At 35.8% G+C, this 24,304-nt stretch overlaps 2 protein-coding genes across 2 annotated transcripts in view; both read left to right on the top strand.

Annotated features, from left to right (window-relative positions):
• Window positions 1-1,929: 1,929 nt before the first annotated feature.
• Window positions 1,930-24,212, top strand: LOC134847356 (probable WRKY transcription factor protein 1). The gene is made up of 8 exons (XM_063864549.1): window positions 1,930-2,000; window positions 2,068-2,138; window positions 11,524-12,897; window positions 13,230-14,071; window positions 16,283-16,466; window positions 21,849-21,970; window positions 22,103-22,234; window positions 23,903-24,212. Exons 1-8 carry the CDS (start codon window positions 1,957-1,959, stop codon window positions 24,110-24,112), a joined length of 2,979 nt encoding a protein of 992 aa, XP_063720619.1. The 5' UTR covers window positions 1,930-1,956; the 3' UTR covers window positions 24,113-24,212.
• Window positions 3,108-24,304, top strand: part of LOC134847372 (transmembrane 9 superfamily member 4-like) — a 530,188-nt gene continuing 508,991 nt past the window's right edge. Inside the window, exon 1 of the mRNA XM_063864551.1 lies at window positions 3,108-3,123. The gene's annotated coding sequence lies outside the window, so the exon portion shown is untranslated. The remainder of the gene's footprint in view (window positions 3,124-24,304) is intronic.

Below are 24,304 nucleotides of genomic sequence, written 5' to 3'. Positions count from 1 at the left end.
CTCCCTATTCTCGAGTGTGTCGACATGTGAGTTCCAAATTTAGTTTTCTCGAGTGTGTTTTATGATTGTTAAGTTGAGATAAGGCGAGTTTTAGGTTGATCCATCTGAAATGGATCAAAGTTCCACTGTCCAATAAAAAGTAACTTAACGGAACGGATTGTTCTGACACTGTTTTTAACGGCGTTCGTGTATTTTGGGTATTTCGAGACCTAAGTATGGGAACGTTCTTATTTTCTAGAGTGGGGGGATATTTTGGTAGTAGCCTTTAAGCTGTAACGGGTTCTAGTCTCATGTCGCAAGCGAACCGAATTGGCTCCGACCGTTTTTGAGGTAGAAAAACACAAGAGGTAGTGTCCCTGACTCTTGAGCCAATAGTTATAGGGCCTATTTTTCTTAAGGCTCATATGTGACCGAAGTAGGCGACTGTTACATAGTGTTTTTATGGCGCTCCTGGGTGTTTTCACGACATCATGACTACGGAGTCGAACCCACTTGACACAGCTCCGGGCTGCATGCCCATTCTAGAGTACCGGTGGAACAGTTCAGCGGGAACGTGTAAACCTTTCGGTTGTACCTTGATAGCTTTTAAAGAAAACTTGAGAAAACTTCCTGGTACGCTCTCCGAACGAGGCCTAGCTAACCGAGTAAGGGGGGCGGGGTAACTAGGGGGACAAAAACACGAGCAAAAAGACAAAAAGCGAAACAAAAACAAGAAAAAAATATAGAAAAAGGAACAAAAACCATAAAACAAAAAAGACAGTGACTTTAATACCAGATCAGTTGGATCAAACCTTTATATTAATTAAATAGTATACCCATACTGTTTTATAAGACCGATGGTTTCGATCAATCTAGCAGTCTAAACCAGTGACTTCAATAAGGTGCCCGAGTTGGGGGCGTTGTTAAGGGTTTTCAGATAGCTTGCAACCTAGCCGGACCACTAGGAGACTTGACTGGAAAAGGTGACCAGCCGAGTGTGAAAGTGGTTTACAAGGACTGAACCGGACCACTAGGAGACTTGACTGGAAGAGGTGACCAGCCAAGTGGGAAGGTGGTGCTGGTGTCAAGTGCAGTGCAAAGATTCGACAAATATTCAGGGCACAAATAAATTTTACAACAAGAAAATTGAAAACATGCTTGCCCTCCCTCGAAACTTCCTTTGCTCGTGAACTGAGATCCAAAGTGGTGTATAAGCTTACATGTATTGGACGTAACTCCATCAATGTCCGCCATACAGTCCCAAATTTAGCCACGAGGGTCGATGAACACTAAAAAGGACACCCCCCAGTAGGGCAGCACTTGTTAGAATGTAATAAGGAGGTAGGCGGTACTGCTGAGCTGAAGTCAGAGATTATAGACAAAACAGCCAACACTCAGAAGCTACTCACACTAGAGACTTTGCATATTTGGAAGGAGAGGCCGAGAATCAACCCACGCGATGAACATAAGTCTAACAGTTAATCCTGATCATGCACAAAATGTGCGAAAACGTTTGAAATAACATTTTAAATTTCTTATATCAAATTATTCAATTGAATGATATCGACAGTGCCATTTGTTCACAAGTTTGTTAACTTGGGTGCCATTTTGTTGCCGACCAACAAAACAAAGTTGATACAGGGATGAAAGACTAGTAAGACTTAGTCAAGTAGTTTCCTAGGGCAAGCAAGGGACAACCAGTAGCGACTGGTTATTTTTAATAGAACATTGCCGTGAAAGACACTTGCACGAGTACTATTGCGAAGCAAAGTTTGCTCTGACGAGCTAACGGTATGCATAAATTTACTTTTTCGTTCCGATCTTTTTACCACAACATGCAGAAAAAAAAGAGCACAATGTGAAGAAAAAAACGTTTTGTGTTCTTTTTTTTATAAGACTGGTCGGAACATTCTGTGCTACTTGCGCAGTAACCGGTATGCTTGAAGACTCATTTTTCACTTTTCAGACATTTGTTTCATGTTGCTTATGAATCACAATATTCCTAGTCCAAGAATTGCCAGGTGGGTTTCCTGAATAGCTTGTGTATTCCCACTATTATAGTTTTGACGGAACATTCATTTGCTTTAGGGCAAATTTGAGTCTAGAAAATCGAAAGAAAGAGGCAGACGAAATTCTGAAGTTTCTGAGTGATTCAACAGGCAAGTCGATTTCTTTCTCCTAAACCTCTGAAATGGTGGTCAATGATGTTAATGTGCTAAATTGAAATCAAATTGATTGCCCTTTTTGAGCTTTCTACCTGATTATTATAGCCAGACAAATCGTTTGGAATCCTTTCTTAAATATTTCAAAAACTTTTATTGTTCCGACCATTGAAAATGGGTAGGAACTTTGGATTCGGGTGTTTTAGTTTTTTTTTAGCAAAATCAGCTATCGCAAAAAATCATCGGACAGGGTTGAGTGATATATCATTGTAAAGCCCTTTCAATCGTGATTTGAACGACATTACAAAATTTCAAAAAATGTGTGTCGAGAAAAACCGGTGTAAGTTTTTGATTTGATTCTATTTTCGAGCTAATTAGTAAGGCAGTTATTAATTGCAAAAGCTTATTCTAGCTTAATTTAAGCCATAAAAACTTAGTTTTACTCAAGTAAAGGTAGTTTTTGGAGTTTTTTATCGCAATTTTAGGAATCAAAAATTTGAATTTTTTTTTTCGTTTTTCCTAGTAATTTTACTTCAAAAACTGTTTTCCAATTGACCTATTTTACTATGATTCTCAATTATGCATAAATTCTACTTTTTCGTTCAGATCTTTATATCACAACATGCAAAAAAACGACACCATTTTGAAAAAAAATGTGTTTGTTTTATAAGACTGGTCGGACCATTCTGTGCTACTTGCACAGTAACCGGCTATCCTTATTTCAAATTGAATCTGTCTAACCTTTGGTTTTCAAAGTCTGCTGGCAGTTAAGCTTCATTTCTAAAGATACTAAAATAAGCAACTTCACCTAATTTACAATGATGGAACGCATTACACTGGAAAATATCACTTAACAAATTAACAGCGGAATTAATTTACATGTCTCGAGCTAAATAAGAGTATGACAAAATTAACTTATCGAGATGGCGAAAACGCTTGTTGATTCGTCATATTCACCAGGACCAGTAAACTTATTAAATAGATAATTGAATGATGGTCAGTACACGGCGACTAAACAGTTGTTCAGATAATGATGCATTGTGTCCTCATTGCACGAATCTGGTTGCCGATTCTGATCAATCAATCCGATGTGATAAGTATTGTTCTTGGGTCCACTCAAGATGTACTAAATTTCCCAAAGAAAAACGGTCTTACATGAGCTTGGAAGGTTGTTTTTGGTTGTGTAAAAAACGTCATTCTTCGATGAAAAAGTTGATCAGTCGAGATGATACACCCTCAGACATCTGTTGCTTTAAAAGAAATAAAAGTAGCCATAGTCGAAACTCAAGCTAAGTTAGCTTACATACATCCAAGGCTGCTCAAAAATTAATTTTCAATTGAAAAATTAAATTTCAGCGAAAAATCAATTAACGGAAATGGAGAAAATTAAAAATACATTAATGGCGTTCAGTTCAAATTTTTCTCAGTTTTCTTCTTGAAGAGCGTCATTGACGGTTTCAACTTTCCACATTCGTGCATTGGCTTTAAAAAAGAGCTGTTCTTCGAGATGTAAAGGGGTTATTGACTGCCGCAGGTCACCCAGAGAATACTCAGCTGCGCTGAAAAATCTTTCAATAAAATTCGAGGTTGGCTCCAAAAACTTTCAACTCATGTACTCCGTCGCAGTTGTCTTTCGCGAAGTCTGGTCGATGATAAGTCGATAGATTCCCGCTGTAGAGTTAAAGTTACTGAATCGAGAATTCTCAAGTTTTCGTGAACTTCCAACACTTTCTGGTTTTCCCGAGCATTGAGCAACGAGACAACAAAATATTGGTTAACGATTCGCTTGCTGAAGCGGAATTGGGCGGCATGATTTGCTGGAACCGCGTTGTAAAACAATCTGCCGTCAGCTGCTCAGCTCACTTTGTTTGCTCCTTTGTTTGCTCACTTTGTTTACACTTTGTTTGGAGTTCCACTTTCCACCGCACAAAACATCTTTCTCTGAAATAACGGAAATGGCCTTTAATTTTTCGAATCAAAAATCCATTAATGCCATTTTGATTATAAAAAAATCCATTAATGGCCATCCATTAATGGCCGTTAATTTTTCCTCCCATTAATTTTTGAACAGCCTTGCATACATCCATTAAAACTTCTAACATAATTAAAAAGAATGACATGGCGCTTCATTCTAGTGAAAAAAAGGGTCTCCGGGATAAAGAATATGACTTGAAAGAAAAACCTTTGCCCGCAAACATTATTGAATATGAATCGAAAAAGATAAACGAGTTGTTGTGTCATTTAGGTGCAGAAGAGACTTTGATTGTCACTATTCATTTGATTCCGTTTGAGAAAGTGGAAACCGAGTTTAAACAGACCGCGTAAATTACTTGTAAAGGTACCAAATGAACGGACAATTCAAAAAATATTATCAGGTGCCCCTCAAAGTTATCGATCCTACGCATTCCTGGTACAATTGAAAGATATCTGTTTCTAATAAATGGAAAAAATATTACTGATTTAAGTTTATAACCCTCCGGACGATTGTCCTTATTATCAAACTTAGAAACGACTCACTCCTGTTATTTATGACATAGGGATAAGGTGCAATGGGATGACTACTCATCAAACGGTGCCTCGCAGCAAAGTTTCATAGATTTGATTATAGAAAAAGACATGGAACAAATAGTTGACTTTAACACGTGTGCAATCGGTACCCTAGACAATGTTTTCATTAGTAAATATATTGAAAAACAATCTTATAAAAAACAACTGGTAAACTTAATCATATGTCAATTCATATAGGAGTTATTTGTAAATTTTGCATCGGAATGATATGTCAATTCATGTAGGAGTTATTTGTATATATAGCATCGGTATGCATCAAGTTTTACAAGACAAATAGAAGAATTACAAAATTCAGCTGCTGTAGTGGAGATTACAATCGGTTAAACGAGCTTGTAATAGATGAGCCGATCCAAGGTATTTGTTGGAGCAATTCCAATATTCTCTTAGACCAAAGGTATGCATGGATACTCGAAATAGTTTATTAGTAAATCAGTAACGCGTAGTGCAGCTCATCGGTCGTCTTTAGCACCCTGAATCGAACCTGCCACATCAAATATACTCAAAAACTTCAAAACGCCCAAATTAAACAAGGTGTTAACTTTAACAAAATATTTTCACTGCAAAACCAATGTTTAAAGATGATTGAGGGGGACCCAACCGAATTTGAAAGCAACCTAGCTAATAACAGATCTACAATGATTTATTTAGATATTCTCGGTCCTTTAATAAAAGGTTACCATCTTTTGTTTATCTGAAAACAAAACACGCAAAGGACCCCTTTATGCAAGCTGAATTGTTTTCCAGTTTTTCTCTTATATTTTTTGTTACACATTTACTCTACCCATGACTATCCTAATTTACTGGAAATCACTGATTTCGACATATCGGAACTCACTATCAGATCAATATGCTTGGACTGGACAAAAAAGGCAAAATCCCGGACGGGATTCCCGCAATTATATATAAGAACTCTAATAGAATCATCAGAAAAAAAGATACTTAAGTAAGCGGTGAGAATTACTCCAAAATGGTCATCAAAAGTCAGAATTTAAAAATAAGAACATTGAGTTATATGTAAAAAATGCTATAATCGAGTGTTCACTATCTCCAAATTCGTTTTCTAACAACTTAACTTTTTTTAGTGTACAACATTAAAAGCATGATCAATCTCGATGAAAGGAAAAATTAGCCAACTTCGTCAATACATTTGGTTTCGATTTCTTCTTTTTTGTGGCAACATTGCTGACAGATAATTTTGAAGACGAAAAACTATTTCTCACCAATTTCAGATTTTTCTGTAAACTATTTCTCACCAATTTCAGATTTTTCTGTTCCGCAAGAACCACACGTGACTTTTCTTTATATAGGGGAGTTCTAATTGGAGTCAAGTCTAAGTTCCTAAACGCAAAATTATCGATCCTACGCATTCCTGGTACAATTGAAGGATATCTGTTTCTAATAAATAGAAAAAATATTACTGATTTTAGTTTATAATTCTCCGGACGATTGTCCTTATTACCAAACTTAGGAACGACTCACTCCTGTTATTCATGACATAGGGATAAGGTGCAACGGGATGACTACTCGTCAAACGGTGCCTCGCAGCAAAGTTTCATAGGTTTGATTATAGAAAAAGACATGGAACAAATAGTTGACTTTAACACGTGTGCAATCGGTACCCTAGACAATGTTTTCATTAGTAAATATATTGAAAAACAAGCTTAAAAAAACAACTGGTAAACTTAATCATACGTCAATTCATATAGGAGTTATTTGTAAATTTAGCATCAGAATCATATGTCAATTCGTTAAGGAGTTATTTGTATATATAGCATCGCTATACATCAAGTTTTACAAGACCAAGTAGAAGAATTACAAAATTCAGCTGCTGTGGTGGGGATTACAATCGGTTAAACGAGCTTGTAATAGATAAGCCTTTCCAAGGTATTTGTTGGAGCAATTCCAATATTCTCTTGGACCAAAGGTATGCATGGGTACTCGAAATAGTTTGTTAGTCAATCAGTAACGCGTAGAGCACCTCATCCGTCGTCTTTAGCACCATGAATCGAACCTGCTACATCAAATATACACAAAAACTTCAAAACGCCCAAATTAAACGAGGTGTTAACTTTAACAAAATATTTTCGCTGCAAAACCAATGTTTAAAGATGATTGAGGGGGACCCAACCGAATTTGAAAGCAACCTAGCTAATAAAAGATCTACAATGGTTTATTTAGATATTCTCGGTCCTTTAATAAAAGGTTACCATCTTTTGTTTATCTGAAAACAAAACACGCAAAGGACCCCTTTATGCAAGCTGAAATTTTTTCCAATTTTTCTCTTTTATATTTTTTGTTAAACATTTACTCTACCCACTGACTATTCTAACTTACTGGAAATCAATGATTTCGATATATCGGAACTCACTATTGAATCAATATGCTTGGACTGGACAAAAAGGCAAAAGCCCGGACGGGACTCCTGCAATTGTATATAAGAACTCTAATAGAATCATCAGAAAAAAAGATACTTAAGTAAGCGGTGAGAATTACTCCAAAATGGTCATCAAAAGTCAGAATTTAAAAATAAGAACATTGAGTTATATGTAAAAAATGCTATAATCGAGTGTTCACTATCTCCAAATTCGTTTTCTAACAACTTAACTTTTTTATTGTTCAACATTAAAAGCATGATCAATCTCGATAAAAGGAAAAAATTAGCCAACTTCGTCAATACATTTGGTTTCGATTTCTTCTTTGTCGAAACATTGCTGACAGATAATTTTGAAGACGAAAAACTATTTCTTACCAATTTCAGATTTTTCTGTTCCGCAAGACACACACCTGACTTTTCTTTATATGGGGGTGTTCTAATTGGAGTCATTTCTACGTTCCTAACCGTAAAATTATCGATCCTACGCATTCCTGGTACAATTGAAGGATATCTGTTTCTAATAAATGGAAAAAATATTACTGATTTTAGTTTATAACCCTCTGGACGATTGTCCTTATTACCAAACTTAGGAACGACTCACTCCTGTTATTTATGACATAGAGATAAGGTGCAATGGGATGACTACTCATCAAACGGTGCCTCGCAGCAAAGTTTCATAGATTTAATTATAGAAAAAGACATGGAGCAAATAGTTGACTTTAACACGTGTGCAATCGGTACCCTAGACAAAGTTTTCATTAGTAAATATATTGAAAAACAATCTTATAAAAAACAACTGGTAAACTTAATCATATGTCAATTTATATAGGAGTTATTTCTAAATTTTGCATCGGAATCATTTGTCAATTAATGTAGGAGTTATTTGTGTATATAGCATCGGTATGCATCAAGTTTTACAAGACCAATTAGAAGAATTACAAAATTCAGCTGCTGTAGTGGAGATTACAATCGGTTAAACGAGCTTGTAATAGATAAGCCTATCTTAGGTGTTCGTTGGAGCAATTCCAATATTCTCCTAGACCAAAGGTATGCGTGGTACTCGAAATACTTTATTAGTAAATCAGGTACGCGTAGAGCAGCTCATCGGTCGTCTTTAGCAACATGAATCGAACCGGTCACACCAAATATACTCAAAAACTTAAAAACGCTCAAATTAAACAAGGTGTTAACTTTAACAAAATATTTTTGCTACAAAACCAATGTTTATAGATGATTCAGGGGGACCCAACCGAATTTGAAAGCAACCTAGCTAATAACAGATCTACAATGATTTATTTAGATATTCTCGGTCCTTTAATAAAAGGTTACCATCTTTTGTTTATCTGAAAACAAAACACGCAAAGGACCCCTTTATGCAAGCTGAATTGTTTTCCAGTTTTTCTCTTTTATTTTTTTTGTAACACATTTACTCTACCCATGACTATGCTAATTTACTTGAAATCACTGATTTCGACATATCGGAAATCACTATCAGATCAATATGCTTGGACTGGACAAAAAGGCAAAAGCCCGGACGGGATTCCCGCAATTGTATATAAGAACTCTAATAGAATCATCAGAAAAAAAGATACTTAAGTAAGCGGTGAGAATTAATCCAAAATGGTCATCAAAAGTCAGAATTTAAAAATTAGAACATTGAGTTATATGTTAAAAATGCTATAATCGAGTGTTCACTATCTCCAAATTCGTTTTCTAACAACTTAACTTTTTTTAGTGTACAACATTAAAAGCATGATCAATCTGTGTAAACACGTGTAAGGTCAAATTGATGTCATTTGTGTAATTGTTTGAGGAAAAACGCTAGTAATCCGTCTTCTTGTCAACTATTTCGCATTGAAGCCTCAGAATTGAACAGTATATATTATTACGCTTTCGGCTACAATAGCCAGGGATTTATGTCCCAAAAGTTGGTCTGATTGATTTTGAGTCACAATTGCTATGTATCAATGACAAGTGCTTTATATTTCTTAAAATCAGAAGTTACACATAAATTTCTCAGAAATTCCACATAAGTTTTAAAAGGCGATTCTTTAGTCCCAGAGGGTTCTGAAAATCCACTTGATTTGATACTTTGTTAATCAGTATACTGGTCCTGGTGAAGAAACTTTGTTGGCATATCTTCTTCGAAGGAAGTCTATGGTCAAATTTTATTGACATTGTTGAAAGTTTATGTCGATGATGTGAAATAAATTGCAAAAAATTGCTAATATCACAATCATTGTGGTTTTTTAGAAGTTTGGAAATGAGTATCAGCTCCTGCATTTCGATTAATAAGGATAAGTAGTTTGCGCTCTTGCAGATTTCGTTTGTAGTCACTTTGACCAGTAACCTATTTCAATACCTCTTTTGTACGTTTTCCAGTGTTTTTAGATTGGTAATTTTTGTTGAATAACATTGACTGCCGTATATCAGCTTGGATAGAACCATCGATTTGTAAAGATCCATTTTTGAAAAATTTGGAATATTCCTGCAATTTCTTTTTACCATAAACAAAACTTTCAATGCATTGGTTGAAGAATAATTACACTATTCATTCCATTTGAGGCAGTTACATATAAAATACCAAGATCTTTTTAGCAGTACGACTTTATTATCTCTTTTCAATTACAAAAAATGTTTTTCCGGCAAAATACTTGAAATGTTTGCATTTATCAATATTTAAAGGTAATCGCAGATGACGCCCAATTTATATCCATAAACTATTCGAATTTCGAGTTTCAAATAGATTTATCTCGAGTCTTCAAATGGAGAGAATAGCACCGATTACCTTTAAATATTGATAAATGCAAAAATATTTCAATTATTTTGCCGGAAAAAAACATTTTTTGTAATTGAAAAGAGATAATAAAGTCGTACTGCTAAAAAGATCTTGGTATTTTATATGTAACGGCCTCAAATGGAATGAATAGTGTAATTATTCTTCAACCAATGCATTGAAAGTTTTGTTTATGTTAAAAAGAAGTTGCAGGAATATTCCAAATTTTTCAAAAATGGATCTTTACAAATCGATGGTTCTATCCAAGCTGATATACGGCAGTCAATGTTATTCAACAAAAATTACCAATCTAAAAACACTGGAAAACGTACAAAAGAGGTATTGAAATGGGTTACTGGTCAAAGTGACTACAAACGAAATCTGCAAGAGCGCAAACTACTTATCCTTATTAATCGAAATGCAGGAGCTGATACTCATTTCCAAACTTCTAAAAAACCACTATGATTGTGATATTAGCAATTTTTTGCAATATATTTCACATCATCGACATAAACTTTCAACAATGTCACTAAAATTTGACCATAGACTTCCTTCGAAGAAGATATGCCAACAAAGTTTCTTCACCAGGACCAGTATACTGATTAACAAAGTATCAAATCAAGTGGATTTTCAGAACCCTCTGGGACTAAAGAATCGCCTTTTAAAACTTATGTGGAACTTCTGAGAAATTTATGTGTAACTTCTGATTTTGAGAAATATAAAGCACTTGTCATTGATACATAGCAATTGTGACTCAAAATCAATCAGACCAACTTTTGGGACATAAATCCCTGGCTACTAAATTTCTAGAACTTTAAGAGATGAGAGTCATCCATTTTCTATCGAAAGCAGGGGAGAATCTAGGGTTTTCTGAGCACTATCAGAACACTGTAAAGACCAGAATTTTCGCGCCACAGGCAATTTTTTGAAAAAAAATGGTCAGAAAAGCCCCTAAATCCGCCACTGATGGCAAGTGGTGCGTGCGAAGCTCTGTTACGTTGAAAACGTTTTGAACTAATACTTTAGTAGTCTTTCATCTGAGTTTTTGTGCTAATATTTACAATAGTTTTAAATTACTAAGAAAAAACGATTAAGATCAAGACCAAACAAGGATATCCGGTTGCTGTGCAAATAGCTCAATTTTGCGTTGCGACAACAATCCTAGATTTTTTTTTTCAAGTCAGTGTCTGAATTTGAACGTCGTGTGTTTGTGCAACTATACGAACGCGTAGAAATTTAGCGAATTAAGCTTAACGGCTTCAACTGTCTTCTATAAAGAAACAAATAAAAATATAGAAAAATGTTAGTTTTTTTTAGTGAAATTAAATTTTTTCGACTAAAGTGCTAATTTTCATATAACACAAACGTTACTCGATTGCTTTACGCGCTCGAAAATAGACGAAAAATCTGAAATTCAAACCGGTTTTTCTCGACACTTGGAAGTTTTTCAATGTCGTTAGAATCACGACTAAAAGGGCTTTAATACGATATATCGCTCAACACTGTCCGATGATTAATTGTGGTACTTGATTTTATGCGGAAAACACAAAAAGTTGAAAAAAGAAAGCTAAAACACCCGAATACAAAGTTCTTCCCCATTTTCAATGGTCGTAACATTGACTAAATTGCCATATCTGAGTTGAAAATATTCTGTTCGCTTTCAGACATGAAGGAAACGAAATTCACGTGTCAAGTATGCAATAAAACCTATGTGTTAGAGAGGAACCTAACAAAACATATGAACGAGAAACACCAAAATGAGAGTCTCAAACCCACAATTCGACATCAAATACCGATTAAAGAACATATTCAGTTGAACGAGGAGTTCTCAAGAATCGAGCGTAGCGATTTAAATCTCTGTACGCAGCAAGCTTTTCCCCGCGATAGTTCCGCCGACTCAACGAATACTTCAGATGAGAGATCTTCCGTAAATGGATCCCGGTCTCTGAATTCCGACTCATCAGAAGATAGTTTGACCAGTGAACATAATGTCAAATTAATTACCGCCAAACGGCGCACTGCACAACTGCGAAGAAATTCGAAAAAGTCTTCCTGTAATTTGCCGGAAACGGAAATGCAGTTGAAAGAGAAAGTTACTCCTAGCTTTGATATTAGAACACCAACGAAAGATTTGGAAAGCCCTAAGGGCACTTGTGAAATCAGTGTCCTCGACAAGGTAGAGCCATCTGTTTCTGTTGTATCTATTCTCAAGTCCACGAATAACAATGCTCCTATCAAAGAAATTTCTCAAAATACGAGTAGATGTAATAATAATCATAATCATGATAATAATAATCATAATAATGATGATCATAATAATAATCAAAATATTAATAACAGTCATAACACTCATGATAAAAGAAAATCTGTTACCGCTCAGAGTTTCAGTCCGGCGACTGTTGCAAAAGTGACTCATGCCAAAGATATTGAATATCTGGAACAACTAAGAGAAGACATTTCAGAGTTGCTCAAAGAGAGTCGAGAAGCCATGAAACGATGCATTTGTAAGTGCGCGCAGAATAACCAAAACAATGTTAGTTTTGACCAGAACGCGAAGACTGCAATTACTGTACAAACTCAGACAAGTGTGCAATATCAGAAGAAGTTTGTCCAAGCGTCTGTTAAGACGAGGAACATGCAATGTCAAACTGAAACGGAAGAAAATAGATTCAATCAGGAGACGTCAACAGTTGACCTAAAATGGGGTCAAGATGTTGCAGCTCAAACTGATAATTCTAGAAGGACTACAGATTCTGAAGCAATGACCGAAGAATTAATGCGATTTAATGCCAGTGATGTTTCTAATAATAATAATAATCATAATAACGAAGTTCATATTGCCCCGAGTGTAAAGAAATCAGGTCTCAAAGCCGATTTGCAGGACTTAAAAACTTTGACGCAGCAGTTAATGAGCGACGAAAAGCCGGATTATTTGAACGAGAGCGCAATAGGGGGAAGTGTGAATGAATTAGTGCTGAATGAGAGTTTCTTTGTGGAGTCTTTGAAGGACATGGCATCCAACAATCAGCCTGCTGTCTGTAAGTTGAAATATGCTGCAGATTTTGTACCAAGTGAACAATCCAATTTAAGAGGAGGTTGTTCACTTGGTGAAAGTAATATTTTTCAGCCAATCAGATTTGAGCATAGTTTCCAATTTGCTATTCAATTCAGGGGAAGATTGTTCACTTGGTCTATTAAGGGGGGGGGGGATTGATCACATGAGCCCAGATTTTTCAGTCAACACTCAGGGTGAAACGATGCCAATAATTATGCTATACAGGTTATAAAATAGAGAAATACAGTTTATCTCGTTAACTGAGGTAAATAATGGATTATATTATTTGAAATTAAGAAAAAACTGGTGTTTCAGCTACTCAGTTGGAATATCCTACGTATACTGCCTCGAGAGAACCCGAAATTGAGAAATCACAGGCGAGTGTTATATCTTTTCTGCAAACACAGGCAACACCTAAAACGAAGAAAAAGATAAATGAAAAGAGGACGCCACAACCCACTACAAGCGCAGCTGAAGTCGAATCGCAGGCTTCTCCCAGGGAGAGTGCGTTGGCGAAGTTGAAGAAACAAGTCAGTAGTAATTCTGGTGCTTCTCCAATTAAAGGGAACACCATGCAGTCAATGACACCCCCGAAGAGGGCTACTAAGAGGCAACGAGCCACTGACGTTTCAGGATGTTCTGAAAAAATACACCAGAAAAGAAGCAAAGTTGACAATGAGACAAAAGATACCCCGAACGAAGTCTTTTCGAGTAGTTTTGACTCGTTGTTTATGGCAGCAGAAGGCATGAATCAAGCTGAAAGTGAAATACGGACAAATAACGTAGAAATTGCAACCGTTGAAAACGAAGATCAAGCTCTTGGTGACTCAGCATTTATTTCGTCTTTTCTCTTATTAGATGAAAGTGTGTCCGAAAAAACGAAAAAGAACGAAAAGATTAAAATGGTAAATGATGCTGATACAGCAGTAACTAATTGCGACAAAGTGGAAGAAAATGTTGATTTAAACAGCTCAAAGGTGTTCACGGAGAAAAATTTGACAAGTCAACCGTGTCAAGTAGAACGAAACCAGACGCCTTACGCGAGAAACGTACGCCATGAAGAGACGCCGCCGGTTGAGCAGCAGAGTGTGATTGGCGAGGAACATGTCATGAGGAAAGTAGTGTTGTCTATGTCATCTTTGGAGAAGAAAGAAATGGTAAGTGTTGCTTTATGATAATGGTAAAATTATATCCTTCAATCATTTCAACTTCTACACAAATTAAGCAGACATGCTCAATTTCTTGAAAATTCAAATAAAACTACTTCCTAATTCATTTGAGGTAGTAATTAGTTTTTCAAACATATGCATTGAAAAAATGTTGATTTTTTGGATTTTTGGTTTTCGTCCTCATTTCTGTCGGCTGATTTTCAGTTTTTTTTTTCAAATGCAAATTATTTTTTTCAGTCAGTTTCTTTTCAACGCTTCGTTTTTTTTAAAATTTTCTAAATCTAGCAGTTCCTGTTTGATAAAAACAGTTATTTTGAAAATGTATGGGATTTGGTTTTTGATTTTTTTGATAGGCTTTGGAAGATTTTTCGAAAACTTTATTGGTTCTAAAAAATTCATCACCGATTTTCAAAACAATGGTTCCAATAAAAAGACCGATCTCTCTTCTGCCTTCCTGCATAATTCACTTGTCTCGTTCTACCAATTTACCTTTCCACAGCCTTTAAAAATTGTGTGGGAGGAATTTTCGACAGTTTATTAAGCTTGCGATTAGCAAGCGTTATGAAACTGGAATATATACTTTTTTCTAGCTAACAACTAGCAAAATCAGTTGAATCACTTGCTGACTATGCAGCTGACTTCTTACTTCTCTTCTCTTAACATCTTCAGGTTGCTTCCCCCTTGTCCTGGAGTTAAATCAGTTGCCCTAAGGTCTGGATTTGAGTCGTGACCGGACCTTGTTTTTCAGTATCAAGGAAATTGGAAAAAAAATTTTGAAAGAAAAATGCATATTTGGTTTTTCGAATGTTCGCTCAAATTTTGTCGGCTAAATCGCCGCAACGGGTTTTCATTTAAGTTGCAAGTGTGATGTGTGCTCAAAGATCGTCGGCTTACTTGCTACATCACTGATTTTTTTTGCTGTAAGCAACTTTCATTGTAGTTGCAATTGCAATCGCTGTTCATTCTAATTTCATGGGGGACTTGTAAAATCAAAAACTATTTTTTTTTCGGTACAAGTGGTTTCAGCTCAAAGATTGTTGGCTTAGGTGCCACACACTAATTCACCATGTGCTGTAAAGAAATTTCATTGTAGTTGCAAGTGCAAGTGTTGTTTAAGGTGGGACCTTAAACTTTTTTTTTAATATAAAATCCTATTTTTTTTCGGCTCAACTTGTGTCTGCTCAAAGATTGTCGGTTGTTTCTTTTCGTGAATTTTGTTCCATTGTTGCTGTTTTAAAATTCAAATGTCTGGCATGTTTGCCTGGAATGTACTTCTATCAAGACATATGAAGTTTTTTATGAACGAGTTCTTTTTGAACATCTTTCATTTCGGCTTTTTATGTTTTTATCGCAAGTGGTGCGAAACTCCTCTTCTCCTGTGTTGGATTTTTTTTCTCGAAAACTACCATCCCAAATCTGAAATTTTGGGTTCAATAAAAAGCACCCATCACAAATCTGATATTTTGGGTCCAATAAAAAGCACGGGTTGTGGAAACTTCCCCGCATAAGTGGCTACGACCAATTTTTTCCGGCACTCCACAGAAAGTTCCACCCCTCAGAAAGTTCAAAAAGTTGATTTTTTGACTCTTTTTTTTGAATAACGTTCTATAAAAACAGCGGGATGTGTGATGGTTCTTAAAATTTGATTTTATAAATATAACCTGATTTTTTTAAACTCTAGTTTCGTTTTCGGCTCAATGAGGGTCGACCAAGTTATTTTTAGCCTTATTTGACGCTCGTTTTTTGATTGTCATTGCTTGCTACGGCTCTTTACGAACGTCATCTGAACCAAAGATATGAAATTTTTGTAGATAAAATTTTATCGATTTATTTTTTCTGCTGTATTTTCTAAAAATGTGACTTTCAATATCTTGCAATGCATTTTTTTTAATTGTACCGGAAGTTTGCAAAGCGCCGCTTCGCCTCTGTGTATTTACCGATATTATGGTGTCTCAAATACTAATAATTTGGTTTAAATCATACAAAGTGATAAAACTTTATTATGGTCAATGGGATAAATTAAACCTTTGACCGAAGTTTTGTATATATGGAAACAATAAAATAAAGCATGAGATACATTTTCAAACTCTACATATGATTGATAAACTAAGTTTATTTGCGCTTATATACATTGGCATAATTGTGTTTAAAGCATGCCTTTTGCTGTTCAGTTTAGTATCATTATTTTGTACGTTTAAGCTTACAGTGAAGTCGGTGTGCAAAAAACTGGGTGGGGTTTGTGGGAAGCAGGTGACTGACCAGACGACACATCTGGTAGTAAAGAGGGTACCAGATTCAGAGAGTGGAGGGAGGAGGGCGTGTCAAAGGACCCTGAAGTACCTCGAAGCTGTATCCAAGGGCCTCTGGATTGTGGATTTAGCCTGTAAGTTGTACACGCATCTGTAGGCATGGTAGTCTTGAGTCTTCAAGTTGATATTTTTTTCTTATAAATATGCTAGAATAACGCGAGACGGGGTTGGCATATTGTATGTTGTTTTCGAAAATAACCAACTAACAGTTAACTATTGAAAAAAAAACATGCCAGTTTTCCAACTTTCTCGACGCCAAGTTGGGTTCTGAGCTTCCCATACGTGATTACATCACGTTGAAGAGTTCAAAAAGCGGAATGATATTCAATCTGCAAACAGTTGTAAGCGAAGTGTTTTTCTAAGAAGTACCCACATTTCTAAGAATAGCTAACATCAATGTTAGAAATTATAATTAACACTGTAAAATAAATTGAATGTTGAATAACAAAGTTAAAGAACTTGCGAGATAGTAAGTTTCTGCTAATTTTTCGTGGATATAACATAAACCAAATTATTGATGCTCGAATGGTGTAGCCGCTGATTTTGGGTTTTACTGAAAACAATTTTGTCATAGAAAATTCACCTTTCTACAATTCTTGATATAATCAGGGCTCATTTTAAATTTGTTTTAGTTGATACAACAGCGCGAAGTTAGAGGATTCTTAAAGAAAACTTAGCTTAAAAATTAGTTTAAAATGCAATTATTTTTAAGTAGTTGGCTCTTACGAAGTTTCAATGGCATATCCTCAGTTTTACAGTTCATTTGCGGAAGCAAGTGTACTTGTAGGGAAGAACTAGACTTTTCCTCGTGTCTTGCGATCGTAAGGACTGGGATTCGAGTTACCCCTGACCCGCGTTTATTCGCTTCGAGGAGCAAGCGTTATCAAATCGGAACATACTTTTTTATGTACATTTTTAACAAAATAACGCAATATTTCTTCCTAGATAACTCTGTGTCAACTCTGTCCTTTTTTTTTAAAAAAAAAACTAACAGATCCTTTTTAAATGTAAACGATTGAAGTGTTTTCACTTGCAGGTCTTGTTGATTTTTTTTTTTCATTTTTCAGGAAAAAGTCTAACATGCTCTAATAATTACACTAGCCAACAACGTAGTGTATTAGTATGAATTTTCTTTTTTCTAACCTATCTCGCAAATAAAACTGTTTGATAAACATTTTCACTTATTTGCTATAATCACGATCTGTAGCATTGGAAATTTTATAGCATCTGTTCTCTGCTTTATTTGTGGCTATTGTTTGTGACTTGTTAAGCGTCGGGATCTGAGTGGTTCGTGCGTGAGACTCGTAATCTCTAGGTCGCAGTTCATTAGAGAGCAATTCCGAGATCTAGCCGAATTTTTACTGTTTCGAGGCTTATTTCTACTTTTTCGTTTTGTCCTTAATAGAGCTGTTCTTCGTCGTGTTCTCGCTAGTGTTTGCGAAGCAAAGCTTCACCTCTGTGTTAGAGAAGTGCGTCCATACATAGAGAAGCATCTATGAATGCACTTAGGTAAAATGTGCTTCTTGAGTTCCTTTTAAATTTATCTTCTAAAATTAGGTAAACAGCGCTCTCCAACTACGAAAGCTGAAATGGTACGAAAAAACGTGAACGAATTCTAAGTTTCGAAAATTGATTTTAGTTTTAAAATTTCTCAGCGGAATAAAATGTTACTCCATTGATCCAGTTTCTTAAATTGGATTAACATTATCACAGAAGTGATAATCAGAAATTGTTCTTGAAATTTAAAGATATTTAACCTGTTTTCCTTTTTTTATCGTAAGTTGAAGTTTTTTTAAAATTGAATTTTCTTTCGGGATCTTTGTTAATTTAAAGTTTTTTTATCTTTCCGTTGGCTATGTTTTGAGCTTGTCTACTTTTGAAACTTCAACTCTATTCGATTTGTTACAATCTGATTCCGAATAATTCAGTATCAATGAACGTAGTGAAGACCTGTATATAAGTCGTGATGATTTGTTTCCAAAGTTTTTTCCGCTTAAATGGTTTTTTAAAAATCTTATGTCGACTTAAAGACCTTTTATTGGGCCGTAAGGTCATCAATACTTTGTGCGCTTTTGTGTGTTACGGGAGGGTTGAGGCTTAAATTTTTGAGATTAAGTAGCTAAAATTTTTTAGGAACTCAACGGGCGTCTCCAAGTTTTGTCGGCTTAGTTGCCGCTCGGTAATTATTTTCGAAGCTCAATCAACGTTGGTAATTGTTATTTGAAATGTTTTGTTTTCGATTCTTTCATTATCTGGAGATCATCTTAAAGTTTATGGAGATGTATTTAAGAAATTTTCAAAACTCTTGCGCTCATTAAAATCATTTTTTTCTTAAATCATTTTCCTCTCATTTTCTAGCCGCTAGCTCACTAAGCTGTTTTTATGATTAATCACAAGTGTTGCGAGACTCCGCCTCCCTTTGGGTTGGAATAAGTGTTTTGGATTGGCCTGCTTACATTGCTCTCTATTCTTTCTTACTTTCTTTAGCCCTTTTCTGGCAGGGTTCAGCTCATCCGTCTCCTTGCTAAGGAATTTCGGTACTTCCACCGGCCTTAACCACAGGTCTACTGGAGTAAAAGAGGAGGGATTTGAAAATATGGCAACTAGTGTAGGGCAAGAGACAGTTAAGGCAAAGTGGGGAAGCTTTGTTGTCTAAGCGGGCAAGGTAAGTGTTCAAACGCCGACTGTAACAGACCGAAGTTGGGGAAGCTTACAGCGGTTGGTTCTGGGAAGGGACTTCTCAGAGGGGTGGGTGTTTGGAGTTGGAAGACATATTTTTGAGAGAGGGTTTTCTGCTGGGAATTTAGTTAGGAGGTTAGTATCGTTTTGTTTTAGAAGGGACTTGTAGAGGTTAAAAACGAAAGAAGTGGCAACTTTTTCTTGAGTCGCAAAGATTTAGTGACGGATTTAATCGGTTAAAAGAGAATCTGTGTCATCTTAAAAGCAATTAAATTGGGTTGTGGAACTTGACGTGGGGTTGGGGTTCAGAGTATTAAAATACATTTGCGTGATGCCGAACGGTATGTGGAGTTAAAAACCGAGAAGGGAATTGTGGCTTAGAACTTTCAGAATCCCGACTTCACTGTGCAGGTGGGCAGTTCAGCTCTAAAGATTTGGCCAGTGAATAAACGGAGGGCTTGATTTTGTTTAACCTGCAGGTGAGTAGAACTTTTGCTGGTGGCGTGCGCCCAGCCCGTCGAGGCATAATCTAAAACAGGCCGAATTCAGTCTATTTAGTTTTGAAGTAGGGTTTCTTTAGACCCCAAGAGGAACCTTCTTACGCTTTCAAGACTCCTATACTTCGACGATCCTCTCGCCAGACCTCGATTTGTGTTAAGAGGGAGATGCTCGTTGTTTAAAAACAGTTTTGTTAAAATCTTTGTTGTAGGACGAAAGCAAGGTAACTGATCCATTAGAGGACGCGAATGCTAGGCTACTGGAGGTGATAAATTTAAAAGATGGTGCAGATAACCTTTAGTGACTGCGATGCTGCCTCGATTTTGGGGCTTTGGGCGAAGGGGTGGAAATAATCGTCGTTTGAGTTGAGATATCAGCATATTCGGGGGACGGAGGGGTTTCATGGACATAAAAGTTAGAAAGAGTCGGTGATAAAACAGAAACCTGAGGAAATTCACAGTGAAAAATTCTATGGGAGGATTCTTGGCTGTTAAAAATGGTTGTCGTTTGTCGGCTACATAAATAGTTGCTGAGCCAGCGAACTATACCTCGTGGCAGAGGTGTGTCATGAATGAGTTCCACTTGTGTTCTATGACATACCTTATCAAATACGTAGCGAGAACAGTACGTAAGCAGCATTAAAAGCCATCGGTGATCAAGAAATTCAAGGGCGGAGAGAGCGGTTGTTGTGTAGTGGAATGGCCGGAACCCTTGTTGGTGTGTCATTTGGGAGATGCTTTGGTAAAAAAGGATGGATGAGCCTCTCTAAAATTTTGACAGCAGGCACAAAAGTGAAAAAGACCTGTGGGATTTGAAAATTTTTTGGTCCTTTTCAGGTTCGGGCAGGAGGATTACCTTGGAATTTTTCCACATAGTGGATAATATTATCAAACAGCGCATCGTTAAATGAATAGGTCAAGTAATCAAATGCAAGAGGACCGAGAAGTTTGATGTGGACATTACAAAGACCATCCTGAACGAGTGTTCGTGAGGGGTTTTCTATCCGCAATGGCTTGTTCAGTTTGTCGAGGAGAGAAATTTTTGCAATTTTTTAAGTTTTCTTGAATAACCTGTCGGATGCATGATTCCTAGCTTTTGTAAATTGCTTATCAAACGCTTGATGTGGAAGTTGGGTTCATGTTATAGACCATGCTGAACGAGTGTTCGTGAGGGTTTTCTATCCGCAATGGCTTGTTCAGTTTGTCGAGGGAAGAAATTTTGATAAGTTTTCTTGAATAACCTGTCGGATGCATGATTCCTAGCATTTGTAAATTGCTTATCAAACGCTTTTGCTGAACAGCAAAAATCGAACAGCAAAGTGTAAAGGTAACGAACAACGTGATCGACTTCTAATTTCAAAAATGGAATTTAGTTATCAAATTTCTCAGCTGAATAAAAATTTTACCTTTTGATTCAATTTTCTCAAATTAGGTTGTTTTTACCAAAAAAAACCTTGGTCAAAAATTGTAGGGCATATATATATTTTTTTCAAGTTCGAATTGTTTTTTTTAAACAAGTCAATTTTTTGTTCCCTTGTGTTCATCGCTCTTTTCAAAGTGTCAGTTGGCTATGTTCATGAATTAACATTTCGAAAACCGGAAAAAATGTTTGAAGAAAACAGCGAGTGATATTTCGCTTCCCGTTTCTTCGTCCATTGAAAGGTTGGATGTATTTCTCAACTCTTTCACTTTTCACACACCTTATCCAAAATCTGCTTTTTAAAGAGTAATGAACGTAGTGAAGACTCTTTTTATAGGTCTTGCTGATTTTTTTTTGTTTTTTTTTAAAATTTTGTTAGGAAAAGTCTCTTCTAATAACTACAGATGTGCATTCATACATATTGATGCGTTTATGTATGGCCTTAGGTATATATGCATTTTTTGAGTTCAATTGAAATACATCTGCTGAAAGTGGCGTAAATAGCACTCTCCAAATACGAACGTGAAAATGGCGCGAAAAAACGTGAACGATTTCTAGTTTCGAAAAAGGAATTTAATTTTTAGATTTCAAGCTGAAAAAATCTTTACCTGTTGACCCAGTTTTCTCTAGTTGGGTTCATGTTATCAAAAAAAGCGCCAATCTTAATTCGTTCCAGAAATTCAAAGAGCTTATTTTCCAGGAAAAATATCTTGTATTCGTGCAGCTATAATTTCAAAAACATGCAGAGCATGCATCAAGAATTATCAGTATCTATCACGCTACAGCAGTAATGTAATAAAAGTAGATTCGTTATCCTTTCGTTCATTATATAAAGTAAAGTATGAAATGCTTGCTAATAGGGATCGAAGAGTGTGCCAAGCTTGGGAGGAGAGCACATGAAGCTGACTTCGAGATAGAAGGAGAGATGATATTCGGGCTGAGTCACATGGGACCGGCCAGGGCAAGACAGAGACGGCTAACTGTAAGAAGAATCAATTGTATTTTTATTATGGAAGATTTGACGTGAATGAATCTGTTCCTGTTTTGGACAGGCTCTGGAAAAATTCTTTAAAAAATGTATCTGGAGTTGAAGTAATCAATTTCATGTTTCCAGGGTGACCACCTGTTGGGGTTCTGTGCCTTCCACTGTCCGGCAGAGTTTGGTGATATGGGGATCGAAGTGATAGAGAGACTCATCAAAAATGCTGGTGGAATCTACGTACACGACCGCAAAAACTTTAAAAAGGTCGATCATCGGTTATCTTTTCATTATCGGTAAAATGTTAAGTTATGCTTGATTCTCATACACAGGTTATTTCATCTGGCTTGTGTAATGCACTGCTTAATCTGGCTTGTGCAATGCAATGCAACTATAATATTCCTTAATGGAAACTTAATTTGCATGGTAACACTTAAATTGTCAATGAACAAAATAAAAACTACTCAGTTACACAAACGAAACGTAGTGTATTATTACAAAGAATTTTTTTTAACCTAAGTTCTAAATAAAAGTGCTCATTTGGTGGCAATTTCAGTATATTTCAATTTATAAATATTTAGGCTTATTTAAGCATAAATTTAATGACATAAGTTGCTGCTTTGTTTTTGGTTAGTTTTAGGTCCTATTTGAAAAAGAAAACATGTATTATGAAAATGTACGCTTTGAACTTTTTTTTTGCACTTTTCGCGGAAGTTTCAATTTTTCTCAAAAACTACCGAGCCGATTTTCAAAAAAATGGAGTCAATGGAAAAACCGGCTGCTCTTCTATGTGCATGTATGTTTATATTGTCTCTTTTCATTTTACCTCACGTTCTACGGCCTTCGAAAGTTTCAGAAGTTAGATTTTAGTGGTACTTTTTTTGAATTTTTTCATATTCTCAATTATTAAATGCACAAATCAGAGAAGAAGGTAAAGAAAAAAATATGGGATATCCCCTTCTCAAGTGGCTGTTATCTAAATTTGGTAGAAAAAGTTATGGCCTCAAACAAGCCCGTTTTTTGACATTTTGCTTAATTTTTAAAACTTTTTGACTTTTCTCAAAAACTGCCCTGCCAAGTTGGAGATTAGGAGACAGAAAATCAGTTATGCGATATTTACCTGCGGAAGCGGCTATGCCCTGCCTTTTTAAACAAAAATTATGGCCTTAGAAAATGTCCAATTTTCCCGTTTTGTGGAAAGTTACTCATTTTTTTTTTCAAAAACTAACCTGTTGATTCTGTGGTTGATCGTTCATTAAATCTAACATGGCGCGTGGATTTTCCCTGCTTAATCTGTTTTACCCTGTTTTTTTTATACAAAGCTGTTATGGTTTTCAGAAAAATTTCTTGTTTAAATGTTTACATTTTTTAAAGAAATTTCGTCACTATTCTCGAAAACTACTAGCTAAATCTGATATTAAGGACTCAATCTAATTTAAAAAATCAGATTTTGGAAATCTTTAATCTAGAAATCAGGCTGTTGAAAGTAGAGGCTATTCCCATACTTTAGTAGAAAAGAATTTATGGATGTAGGAAAAGTTTATTGTATTTTGGAATCCTTTTCACTTTTTTCGAAAGCTACCCAGCCAAATCTGAGATAAAGACTTCAATTGAAAGAGTGAGTAGCAGTGCTCTTCTTTAAATAAGAGGTTAATCCCCTACTTGAGCAGAAAAACACCAGGGCTCAGCTTAAAGTCCATTTTTTCAAATATTGAAAATTACGCATTTAAAGCTGTATTGGTTTTCTTCAAAAGTTGTTTTTTTTTCGGTGTTTTTGGCTTCATTGACTCTTTTTGCTGGTGACTGTTTTATTTTAATACACGTGAAATTGATTTTTTGTATTAATTTGCTGTTGTACTAAGCTAGTTTTCATATTTGAGAACCCGCTGTACAAATTCAACCAATTAAGTGGTACCATCTGTTACTTTGTAACAGGACTGCTATGGAAGTAGACGCCGCATACTCCTCGTGGATGATGACTTCTCCACCTCTATCAGAAAAATAGCAGACGAGTGCTGCCTACCATTGATCAGTCGTGAGTGGCTATTGGATTCCTTGACCCAAAGCAAGTTGCTTTCACGCAAGAAATTTATTCTGTATAATGGAGAAAAAAGCTCATCAGATTTGGATAAAACATTAGTTTGATTCTAAATACAAGTTTCTGTTAGACATAAAATGAATTGTTTTGACTATTATGTATTGCTGAAATTGAAAATTATGTCACGGAAAATTTTTGTTTCTTGTTTGTTTGATGTAAAAGTTATTGCTTTCAATTGAGAAATTTCGAATTGGTTTTTCATCTGAACTAACAAAAAACTTAAAAATAATAAATGAGGC

This window comes from Symsagittifera roscoffensis, chromosome 1, assembly GCF_963678635.1.
Source record: "Symsagittifera roscoffensis chromosome 1, txSymRosc1.1, whole genome shotgun sequence".
Taxonomy (NCBI): domain Eukaryota; kingdom Metazoa; phylum Xenacoelomorpha; order Acoela; family Convolutidae; genus Symsagittifera; species Symsagittifera roscoffensis.
Note: the sequence above shows the minus strand (reverse complement) of the source record. Positions and strands in the feature narration are given on the sequence as shown.